At 36.0% G+C, this 11,499-nt stretch overlaps 1 protein-coding gene across 1 annotated transcript; it reads right to left on the reverse strand.

Moving 5' to 3' along the window:
* Positions 1-54: 54 nt before the first annotated feature.
* LOC112054367 (peroxiredoxin-2-like) lies at positions 55-7,025 on the reverse strand. Its single transcript, XM_052889061.1, has 7 exons — positions 6,832-7,025; positions 6,690-6,738; positions 5,084-5,225; positions 4,455-4,590; positions 3,900-4,002; positions 2,436-2,564; positions 55-1,773 (listed from the first exon to the last, which is right to left on the reverse strand). Exons 1-7 carry the CDS (start codon positions 6,862-6,864, stop codon positions 1,682-1,684), a joined length of 684 nt encoding a protein of 227 aa, XP_052745021.1. The 5' UTR covers positions 6,865-7,025; the 3' UTR covers positions 55-1,681.
* Positions 7,026-11,499: the final 4,474 nt, after the last annotated feature.

Raw genomic sequence — 11,499 nt, forward strand, 5'->3', positions numbered from 1 at the left:
TATTGTGGAGAACATTCGCATGTATTAAATACAATTAGTTCACCAATAAATGTGTATAAATAACTGTATAAATTATTGTTTTATTTACTGTCTGTGGTTTATAACGAATGAGGAACTACATCACAATTTGCAAATTAGCACAGTAAAGGATGAAGTTAGGGGCTAGCCAAAAGATACAAGAAGCGACTCCTTATTCATCCTAATATCTTGGCAAACAGACTCTTGACTGATGACTGTCCGAGGCGTCTTAAACGTAAACGCATACTGACCTGGACATTTGAAAAACAGGACGCACCAAATGAGCGCCGACGAGCGAAGACAAAGACACTCGCAACATATTTGTTTAGTCTTGGGACTGATCGCATTGGCCGTACAAGGAAAAAAAAAATTGCTGTCCAAATTAATGTATCCAAATAATATGCACAGTAATTAATTATTGAATATAATACCAACCCCTTTAGCCAAGTGGCACAATTCTTGTGCAAATGATTCTCTTTCTACGATCGCAAACGCTTCGAAAACTAGAAAAATGTATGGGAGTGACAGATCTTAATCACGTGACCTATCAATAGCAAATGTCATTAATTTTATTACCTTTAGCCTTTAGCTTTTATTTCCTTTGTAGCCTTTCTGCATATTTTTGTCAGAATGAAGAAGGCGTTCTTGACCAATTAATTCATTTTCAAATTCAAATATCAGAAATTGTTATTTGAATGAGATTAAAATTGACGAATTTCTCTTAAATTTTATATAATACTACGCCTGCAACTCCGAATAAAATCCTCAAATACCGTTTTTTTTAGTAATGACCGTTAGAGTGCGCTCTACATATGACCCAACCTTGCCTGCATTGCAGAACTTCTAAGAAAATTCACCGTTTATTCGACGTCAAAATGGCAACACTAACAACTAATTATAAAGTCATCTGAAACTTATATTTTATTGGAGATTGCAATACAAACAGAAAACTGAATACTTATGAAAAAAATTGCCTTCAATTATGTCACTACGTCCTGTTGTTTTCTATGTCTAAGTTTTAGACTGGAATGGATTTTACTGCACATTAGGTTTTAATATACATCTAAAATAGAACATTTTGATTCAGATCGCTGTTTTTGTCATAATTCCAAAATAATCTAAATCTTTTTGCCAGCTTTGGACTGGGTATAGTAAAGGGCCATAGATTAACAAGTCTGTACAGAGTTTATAATTCTAAGGTTAGGTTAGGTTACAAAGTGTCTGTTAAAGTTCGGTCGCTCAGAAATTGCGTTTCTGACAGGTCGCGATCGAATGGGACAAACATATGCAATTACAACTGCCTCGTTATTTTGTCTCATCACTACGAAGACAAACAGTTGGCATAACCTTGAAACAGCGCAGTTCAACAACCTTGTACTTACGCCAGTTCAAAGTTACATCGCCAATTCGATCATGACCTGTCAGAAACGCAATCACTGAGCGGCCGGACTTTAGTATTGCAATCTCTAGTTAAAAACAAATAATATAGAGATAATAGAGCCAAACCGCTAAATAAATAATACTTAAGATACAGGTTTTTTATATTTCTGGTTAAGCTATCATTCTTTAATGAAATAAATGCTGTTTGGTAGGGTAGATCACAAAAAAGTATAAGAAGTAAGTGTAAGAAGTATCTTTAGTTAAGTTGTAGTTTTAATGTGTTTTAATTCGCCTTCTGGAAATACTCTTTGCTCTCTTTCGGATTGGGTTTGATTGTGTCGGCGTTGGTATCTGGATTCCAGTTAGCTGGACATACTGAAAAAAGAAAAAAATCAAAATAAAAAATAATTTATTTCAAGTAGGCTCAGTTTACAAGCACTTTTGACACGTCAGTTGACTATTTGTAAAGATTCTACCACTGGTTCGGAAGGCAGGTTCTGCTGAGAAGAAACCGGCAAGAAACTCAATAGTTTTTTTTTTTTTTTAAATCATACAATATTATAATTTACAATAGATGACAACATTACAATTTCTTATAGTTTTACTTCCTGTGTGAAGGTGGAAGCTGATCCAACGGTCTCCAAGCATCTTTATCATTAAGGAACGGAAAATCAATGGTGTAGTAACCTACCAACCTAAGTAAATGTTTTTTAAAACATTGCTTAAAGCTATGCATTGGCAGGTCCATCACAGTCTTGGGGATCTTGTTATAGAAGAGTGCACCCAAACCTACATAATACCTATTATAGCTCGACGAGTCGTGAGGCTGTAGTGGCAATGGACGGAGCACATAGTTTAAAGAGCCGATGGATGTTGGGGTCCCAAGGTGCTGGAATGGCGACCCCGCACTACAAAGCGCAGTGTTGGTCGACCCCTCACCAGGTGGACTGACGACATCAAGCGAGTCGCAGTGATTCGCTGGATGCAGGTGGATCATGATGATGATGATGATGATGATTGAAAAATTGATCTCTCACCTTCACCATGTTTATCAGCAAACTGGAAGGCTTTCACAAGCCTCAACGTCTCTTCCACTGACCGGCCTACCGGCAGGTCGTTTATTGACATATGCCTCAGTATGCCATTTCTGTCGATGATAAACAGGCCTGGAAAATAATATAAAAATATGTTAGCGTAATTGGGAATAAAATCTATAATAATAATAAAAATTTATTTATTTGCTTTGGGTTATACAGTACCAAACATGTTTTGCCATTATAGACGTGCAAAATATTAATGAAACGTATATTAATAGAGCAATAACTTTATTATACTACTAGCGGATGCCCGCGACTTCGTTCGCGTGAAACTCGATGTAAACTTTCAAATACCTCTACCCTACCCTACCCCCACCCTACCCCTACCCTACCCTACCCTACCCTACCCGTACCCTACCCCTACCCTACCTCTACCTTACGTTGAAATTTTTCCTGAATTTTCTTTGCTATAAACCTCACGGAGCCCGAGACCTTTCCAACGAATGCAAAACCGTGGAAATCGGTTCGTGCGTTCTGGAGTTATAGCGTCAGGAAGGAAAACCCGACTTATTTTTATATAGTAGAAATATTAGCTACAAAAGAGAAACAAAATAACAATCCAAAAAAAAAAAACAGTAAAAGTGAATATCATGTCATAATTTTTAAAATGTCAATGCTTACAATTATTAGTCAAAATTTTAGTTGAAAATAGTCTTTACAGTTATAAATCTTAGCATCTATTAATTTATTAAAAATATAATTTCTGAATTTAATAAATGTCATATCTTAGACCTTTTCGGGTAAATGGTTAAAACTTTTTAACGCCATACAATAGACAGTAGGGGAGCCGAAGAGGGGATTTTTGCAGTTACTCGAGAGCGGCAGATAAACATAAGGGATTATACCTTGCATGTTGTTGAGTACCTCCACCAAGTATGAGCCTTTAATATTGGTGGGTACTTCGTCGCGCAGTGGTATGCGCGGTGGATTTACAAGACGGAGGTCCTGGGTTCGATCCGCGGCTGGGCCGATTGAGGTTTTCTTAATTAGTCCAAGTCTAGCTGGTGGGAGGCTTCGGCCGTGGCTAGTTACCACCCTACCGGCAAAGACGTACCGCCAAGCGATTTAGCGTTCCGGTACGATGCCGTATAGAAACCGAAAGGAGTGTGGATTTTCATCCTCCTCCTAACAAGTATGCCCGCTTCCATCTTAGATTGCATCATCACTTACCATCAGGTGAGATTTTAGTCAAGGGCTAACTTGTAAAGAATAAAAAAAAAATAACTGAATCATTTATCTACGTAGTGAAAAGTGGCGTGCACTTCATAGATGCAAACATGCTTTGCCTACCCTGAGAACTCTTTAAGCCTGTATGAAAGAATTTTTGTACAATTTGTATGTATAGTGCATACCCTAGTTGAAAACCTTGTGCACGTCACTGCTAGTGAAGTGTTAAATAATTACCACGCAACGCAAATCCTGCATCCAGAAGCACACCATAGTCACTTGAGATTTTCTTTTGATAATCTGCTAACAGAGGAATATCAATCTTCCCCAAACCACCGTCCTGAAACAAGACATGCGCGATAAGGTCTTGAGCCCAATGATAATTTTATACTATAGATTGGTTACTTCCCTACAAAATCACCGCAAAAAGTGATCCAAATAATAGGCTACAACACTGAGCGCACACATCCACAATTTTGTTGTTAATTCCATTATTCGATGTAAACTTTCAACTACCCCTACCCTACCCCTACAATTTTTTTAATCTTTTCTGATATAAGAACCTTCTCCTGACAATAACAAACACATAAAAAAAAAGACTATCTGTTTACACGTGATGGCGTGACCAAGGGATATATGGATTCATTTTATATATATACATAGATAATAGCTTAATACTTAATATATATTAATTATTCTTTTATCTTACTAATAATATAAAAAACTGAAATTTTCTTAATTTGAAGCTGTACCACTTTCAGCTCATTATTGTGATAGTGTTTAGAAAAGTACCTTTCTAGGAGTGTTGGTCCAAGCTAAGTGGCTGAATTCTGAATCAGTAGACACTCCAATAACTTGGCAGTCGATACCAGCAAATTCCTTTGCTCTGTCGCTGTAAGCTATCAGTTCTGTAGGGCAGACGAAAGTACTGAAATTGAAAACAAATTATTATATCATAAATTATCTTTTTAAAAAAAATATTATTATAAAACAAAAACCTGAATTCTTAAGCGTAATGAACTGAAAATAGCAGAACAAGGCTACATAGTTGTATCTAGTAATATCTACATTAAGTTTTGACTAATATCTTTATGTTACCGCATATTCAACAATCAACAAGCATTCATTCTTTGCTCGTAAGAAAGTATTACTTGTTTGTTTGTTGTATTATTGTATCATAAACAATTTGGAATATCATTATTATTTATTAAAAGTATCAAAAAGGTCTTATTTCATCTTTACTATATAGGAAAGATTTCATTTTTTGTTTGTTTTTTTACTTTGAAGAGGTTCTGAAAGTACTGGTCATATTTAAAAGACATGGCAAATATTTAAAAAAAAAAAATTGAACTTTGTACATCAAGCACTTTTTAAGATATTGTGAGTGACCTTTTGCTAATATATATTAAAACGAAACTTACAAGTCTAGAGGGTAGAACATAAGGACAACATATTTTCCAGAAAAGTCTGCCAAACGTAGCTGATTGAATTCACCGTTAACAACTGCTGTGGCTGCAAAATCTGGTGCAGGCTTCTGTATTTTAGGTGTAAAAGTAGCTCTAGCTGAAAAATTAATTAGTTTAGTTAAATAAATATAATACAGCCTTTCTTGATGAGTACTGTTTACCTATTCACCTAAGAATAATTATAATTAACTTGTTATTTCAATTCTCGGAATTTCCGGAATTCTCAATATTTCTGAGACTTGGTCGCTAACTATGGGCCTCATAAGAAGGCTCAGAGTCACACAGCGGGCGATGGAACGAGCTATGTTAGGAGTATCTCTGCATGATCGAATCAGAAATGAGGAGATCCGCAGAAGAACCAAAGTCACCGACATAGCTCAACGAGTTGCGAAGCTGAAGTGGCAATGGGCGGGGCACATAGTTCGAAGAGCTGATGGACGTTGGGGTCCCAAAGTGCTGGAATAGCGACCCCGCACTAGTAAGCGCAGTGTTGGCCGACCCCCTACCAGGTGGACTGACAACATCAAGCGAGTCGCAGGAATTCGCTGGATGCAGGTGGCTCAGTATCGTGATGTTTGGAAGTCCCTACAAAAGGCCTATGTCCTGCAGTGGACGTCCATCGGCTGATATGATGATGATGTTATTTGAATAAGAATAAAGCGCAGAGGACTGATATGATGATGATGCTGATAATGTATGTCCCATTCAATCACAACCCGTCACAAACGCAATCTCTGAGCAGCCGGACTTTAAATTAATAACTTTATTTAAAACTCAAGCTTTCACCTTAGTTGTTGAAACTATGGAACAACCTACATGTTATTTTATGATTATGCAATTGTAAAATGCATTTTTGGCTGGTGGGAGGCTTCGGCTGTGGCTAGTTACCACCCTACCCGCAAAGACGTACCGCCAAGCGATTTAGCGTTCCGGTACGATGCCGTGTAGAAACCGAAAGGGGTGTGGATTTTCATCCTTCTCCTAACAAGTTAGCCCGCGTCCATCCTAGACTCCATCATCACATACCATCAGGTGACATTGTAGTCAAGGGCTAATTTGTAAATAATAAAAAAAAAAGAAAAAAAATGCAAATAAAAAACTATTATTGAATATTGATTTGATTGAGGGATTGCCCACACACATAAAACTGTAAGTTTAAAAAAACCATGAACTTGAACATTTCAAAACTTCAGAGAGGGAGAAATAAATATGCCAACTATTTTGTTGGGTTGGCATTAGAATAAGGTCTCCTTCCTAGAAATAAGATGATGATATCAAAGGATATTGTGGAGGCTCATTAATACCTCTACATGGGGAGACCTCTATCTAATTATTACCCATTTTGTTTGTTAGGAAAAGGATTAAATGGGTGTTGAGAATTTTGATATTGACTGTTAGATTGATTGAAGTTACTGCCTTGACCATTAATTAAATGATAATATAGTCATTATTATATTTAAATAAGTCTCTATATTCGTTATTAGTGTATGTGTGACCTCTGAACTTATGTAAATATGACTTACTTAAGAATTACAGGTTATGTAATGCAATAGGTACTTACTGGTTGAAAAACATGATTTTTTTGACACAGACACGGCTGGTGTGAGGACCTAAAAGAGGATATTGTTAAAAATTTATCTTCTCAATTTCAATGGCCCGAAGATTCCCTTTTAGAGACATTTGTAATGAATAAAAATTCTTACCCGGCGTACGAAGTTTTTTACGAAAAGTGACATTATCGAATATTTTTCGTAACAATGTAGGAGAATACCTATTTACACAATATCAGGTTATTTTAGTGTTAGTGCTGAATTATTTCTCGAAATTATTGTAATTGTAAATTGCAGATGAAGTGAAATGAAAAATAAATACAAATGACAATAAAATTGACATTCGAATCACAGACCACAAATGAAGATTCGAATGACAAATTTATTTGACACATACACATACAGTAGATTTGACATATTACAAAATGACAGCTGTGCTTCAGCGTAGCCAGTTCACCTGTTCCAAATTCCCTATAAACCAAAACGAAATTCTTCAAATTAGGGGAACAAATAAATGTTATTAAACAATACAGCGTATCCATAATCTATTTAAAATAGTATAAGGATAAAAAATAACCCAATTCTTACAAATTCCCTGCATGTGAAAATGAAAAGTGTTGCACTCGATCTCATTGCCTCTTATCTCAGTGATAGAATACAAAAGGTATGCATAAATGATATAAAGTCGCACGGTTCCACTACCATAATGGGCGTCCCACAGGGTTCAATTATGGGTCCTTTTCTATTTTTAGTGTACATAAACGATTTACCATACCATGTCAGCGGCATATGTGAGATTGTACTGTTTGCTGATGACACATCCTTAATTTTTAAGTCCGACAGAAATAAAGATATCGTCTCCAAAGAGTAAAAAAATCTTTTGTAGGTTTGGGTGTACTCTTCTATAATAAGATCCCCAAGACTGTGATGGACCTGCCAATGCATAGCTTTAAGCAATGTGTTAAAAAACATTTACTTAGTCGAGGGTACTACAACATTGATGAGTTCCTTAATAATAAAGATGCTTGGAGGCCGTTGGATCAGCTTCCACCTTCACACAGAAAGTAAAACTATAAGAAATGTAAACAGTAATTGTTATTAATTGTAAATTATAATACTGTATGACTTTTTCAAAAGAGCAACTGTTGAGTTTCTTGCCGGTATCTTCTCAGCAGAACCTGCCTTCCGAACCGGTGGTAGAATCTTTACAAATAGTCAACTGACGTGTCAAAAGTGCTTGTAAACTGAGCCTACTTGAAATAAATGATTTTTGATTTTTTTTTTTGAAAAAAAGGCAAAAAAGTGATTGGCATTACAGTTGTTTATTCAAGTGATAATTATCACTTACGACAGGGCAAACCAACCGCCAACCACGTTAACCGTTTCGTAACGTTACGTTATGAAGCGGTTAACGTGGTTGGCGTTACGGTGCCACTCTGTCTGTCCCTTTTCCTAACGCATATAGCAGCAGTTTTAAGGCATCACTTTTGTCAAGCGTCCCGAGATGCACACGCTATTTTTATATTCTTAAGGAATTGCCATATTAATATCTTTACATTTTTTTTTTAATATGAGTACCTGTATTGACAATGAAGTTTATTTTATTTAGTCTTTATTGTGTGTAGTCTGTTTCTGTTCACTGTATTTGTAATTCGTTACAAAAAGAAAAAGTCCAAAGCGTCATTTTTACTAGTTCAACCAATCCCCAAACTTGAAGAATGGTCCCTAATGGAGTTAAAAATTCCTCGTAATTTGAGGAACTCTCCTTAAAATGGGAACATTAGACCGCTGACTCTTGATTGTTTTAAAACTTTTATGGTTTCGGGTTCTAGTTATTCTAATTTTGTTAAGATTATATTCAATTTTTATACTTAATCTATGTACGGCTCTGAGTTTTATCTGGATGGTGCCTGACAGGTTGAGCGGCACAGATTAAAGATTAGAAGTAATGGCAAGGCTATAAAGATCGAAATATTAATGAATATTAAGTACTCTTTATTTGAATTGAAACTATTGAAACTATTGAACTGATTTGAAAAATTCTTTGATTGTTTGAATGCTATCCCCCGGGTGGCTATGTATGCTATATATTTTCATTCCCTTATTCCAATTGGAACGCAAACTACGCGGGTGAAATCGAGAGGTTCTGCTAGTTATTTAATAAAAAAAACATAATAGAGTCTGGCAAATGAAAGATGAGAATGAGTTTTCATGGAACTTTGAACATGACATGAAATTGTTTTGAAAAGCCCCCGAAGATCATGAAATTATTAATTACAATCTCGAATGAGTCAATAAATTAGCGTCGAATAAAATATTCACGATTTACTTGAAACATTCGAAAACATTAGTTAAAATGATTATTTTTCTTTGAATTGACCTACCTTTAATTCATTGACTACCTTCAACTATCTAGTTGTTTTTAAAAAGTTATCTCCGACGTTTAGTGTGTGATATTATAATCACTTTATAGCTGCCGAACGAATGAAGCTATTTCAGTTTAATTTGTTTTATATGAAAGGTGACTTATGTACGAATGTTCTTAGACATGTTTGATGAAAATCGGTTGAGCCATTTAAAAGTTCTGGGGGTTGAAGGTGGGGAAGAATAACCGAATGTCTGCATATAAACTCGAGTGGGGTCTCAAATGAAAGCGCACTGAAAGAGAATATTGATGACTTGATCGAGAGTGTAATTGATAATTTCTTGATCTTCAGGGGTTTTTTAAATTTTCAATTTCATGTCATTTAATCCGATTTTAGGAATTTCGCTTCTGTTTTTAGGGAATTAGGAAAATAGGTAATGGATACACTGGCACCAACATAAATACTATCAGATACAGTGTTTGAATAATTCAATTAACTTGTATTACTCACGTAAGCTGCTTAACGTTTGTTCGAACCTTTTAAGGGATCAGATAACATTCCTTTTGCCTTTGCATTCAACTGTTCGCATTAGACAGATTTCGGTGAACTTAGTTAACAAACACACCTTTACAGCCCTCGAAATAAGGTTGAAAATCTCTTGGCAAGTTACGTTAAGTACATTTAGTTCGGAAGTGGTCGCCAATAGAAGCAAAAAGGGTATTATACCCGGGAATAAGCTGATGGATCCATTTGAAAGTAGTTACAATGATCTGTTTTGTTTACTTTTATTGTTTAGTAGGTTCGCGCTTGACAATAATGCCTGATGGAAAGCTATGATAAGTTTGAACGTACTTATAATTATATGTATAATGATTTATTTATTTTGCTATCTGGTGAAACGTACGTAGAGAGTGTTCTGTCGGACCTGGGTGACGTTGTCGCATGGGTTCGTCAAATAAATCATTATATAATCATGATGAACTTCCGCAAAGTAACGCCTGCTTCTATCCAAACGTACTTATAGCTTACCGAACCGACAGGATGAAATGCAGGCCTATTTTCTGGACTCTCCAAGCAACTTTCGCCGCCTTTTTGACAGACAATGGGCCAATAGGCTAAGACATCTCGGCTCTCCATATCCATCATCGGAATGTGGCTTTCAGAACAAATAACTCTCTATAAAACTATAAAAATATTTGCAATGGTAAAGATAAACTAGAAAAGCGATATAAATCTGGAGTTTATAAATTGCAATGTCCTGAATGTAATGCAACATATACTGGTCAAAGTAGTCGGAATTTTGATACACTTTCTTCTTCTCTTTGTTTTCTTTCTCTTTTTGGTTTTAGGTGTAGGATATTATTATTCTTAACCGTTTAAATGCTGTATGGGTTTTTGAAAATCCTTTTACCAATAGAGAGCCACGTTATTTGTCTCATAGGCTATATTTTATCCCCGTATTTCGGCTAGTTTTTTTTCTTTGTCTATTATTCTATGTCCGCGTAAAACCCTACTACTACCCTAACCTACACCCACTCTACAGCTACCCAAACATACACGGGATGAGTAGGGACTCAACCCTACCCCTACCCTACCCTACCCGTACTCTACCTTACCCTACCCTACCCTAACTCTAACCCTACCCTATCCATACCTTACCCCTACGCTACCCCTAACCCTACCGCGTCACCTACCCTACCACTAACAAAATCGGGTCGGTCGGTCGTTTATCCATGAAGAGGTAACAGACAGACAGACTTACTTTCGCATTTGTAGTATAGATAGCACTCGGGGATAGTGAAGCTTCCCTATTCAATACAAACAAACAATCAAATCATTCCTCTTTATAATATTTGTATAGATTGTGTTGAAGAGGTAGGTACATTAGGGAACTTCGAACTTTCCAGAACTTTGTTAAAACTTTTGTGTAAGCATCAAAGTAATTAGAGTGTATTTGATGTCATGTTCATAAGCATTAATTAATTTTTGCCTTTACAGGGATATTCGTGGCCATTCAAATTTCTAGAGTTAAGCTCAACTTATTTCGTACATACTTATTACTTTCGTGCTTTTACGTAAATTAAGTTATAAGTACTTTGTGCTCTGTTAGTAGCTGATTTGAATTTAAACTCAAATTACATTTAAAGAGTAAGAACAACAAATTTACAACATTACAAATTAAGGGGTCAGGTTTTTCGTTTTTATAATAATAATAATAATAGCGGACCCGGTCAAGCTTCGCTTTGACTTAATTATGTGCACGTCCCCACCGTCACCCTATCCCTACCCTACCCTACCCTACCCCTACCCCTACCCCTTCAATTTTTTTTTTCTATCATAAGAACCTTTTCCTGACAATAACAAACATATCAAAAAAAATTATTGAAATCGGTCCAGCCGTTCTCGATATTGGCGCTTACCAACACAACACATTTAGCGATTATTTATATATTTC

The sequence above is a fragment of the Bicyclus anynana genome, chromosome 24, assembly GCF_947172395.1.
Source record: "Bicyclus anynana chromosome 24, ilBicAnyn1.1, whole genome shotgun sequence".
Classification (NCBI taxonomy): domain Eukaryota; kingdom Metazoa; phylum Arthropoda; class Insecta; order Lepidoptera; family Nymphalidae; genus Bicyclus; species Bicyclus anynana.

Excerpts from the sequence above, each read along its gene's own strand:
- LOC112054367 (XM_052889061.1), bottom strand. The coding sequence starts at position 6,864 with ATGTCACTTTTCGTAAAAAACTTCGTACGCCGG. Across the intron at positions 4,591-5,083 it reads ATGTTCTACCCTCTAGACTT|TACTTTCGTCTGCCCTACAG; the intron begins GTAAGTTTCGTT and ends TTTCAATTTCAG. Across the intron at positions 1,774-2,435 it reads TGCTGATAAACATGGTGAAG|TATGTCCAGCTAACTGGAAT; the intron begins GTGAGAGATCAA and ends TTCTTTTTTCAG.